This window comes from Haliaeetus leucocephalus, unplaced genomic scaffold, assembly GCF_000737465.1.
Source record: "Haliaeetus leucocephalus isolate CR32 unplaced genomic scaffold, Haliaeetus_leucocephalus-4.0 Scaffold1, whole genome shotgun sequence".
NCBI classification, from domain to species: Eukaryota; Metazoa; Chordata; class Aves; order Accipitriformes; family Accipitridae; genus Haliaeetus; species Haliaeetus leucocephalus.
In genome coordinates this window covers 13,538,060-13,538,384 of record NW_010972437.1, presented here as the reverse complement: position 1 = coordinate 13,538,384, position 325 = coordinate 13,538,060, and the positions used below count along the sequence as shown (strand labels likewise).

The following is a 325-nucleotide window of genomic DNA, read 5'->3' as shown; positions in this document are numbered from 1 at the left end:
CTCCGGCAGCCGCTCGCACACGCCTCGCCGCGGCGAGGGAGGCCGGCGGGCGGAGCGGAGCGGAGCGGAACGGGGGGCGCCGCGGCAGACAAAGCAAAGATGGCAGGGATCCTCGCCTGGTTCTGGAACGAGCGGTTCTGGCTGCCGCACAACGTCACCTGGGCGGACCTGCAGAGCACAGAGGAAGCCGCCTTCCCGCAGGCGGAGGACCTCTACCTCGCCTTCCCCCTGGCCTTCTGCATCTTCATGATCCGGCTGCTCTTCGAAAGGTAACGCCGCGCCGCCCGGGGCTCGGCGGGGCTGGGCGGGCCGCGCGGCTTGCGGC

The 325-nt window shown here is 72.3% G+C and overlaps 1 protein-coding gene across 1 annotated transcript in view; it reads left to right on the top strand.

Annotated features, from left to right (window-relative positions):
• The first annotated feature begins 99 nt into the window (after positions 1-99).
• CERS6 (ceramide synthase 6) overlaps positions 100-325 on the top strand; it is a 130,037-nt gene continuing 129,811 nt past the window's right edge. The window contains exon 1 of the mRNA XM_010567268.1: positions 100-269. Coding sequence (XP_010565570.1) covers positions 100-269 — 170 coding nt within the window. The remainder of the gene's footprint in view (positions 270-325) is intronic.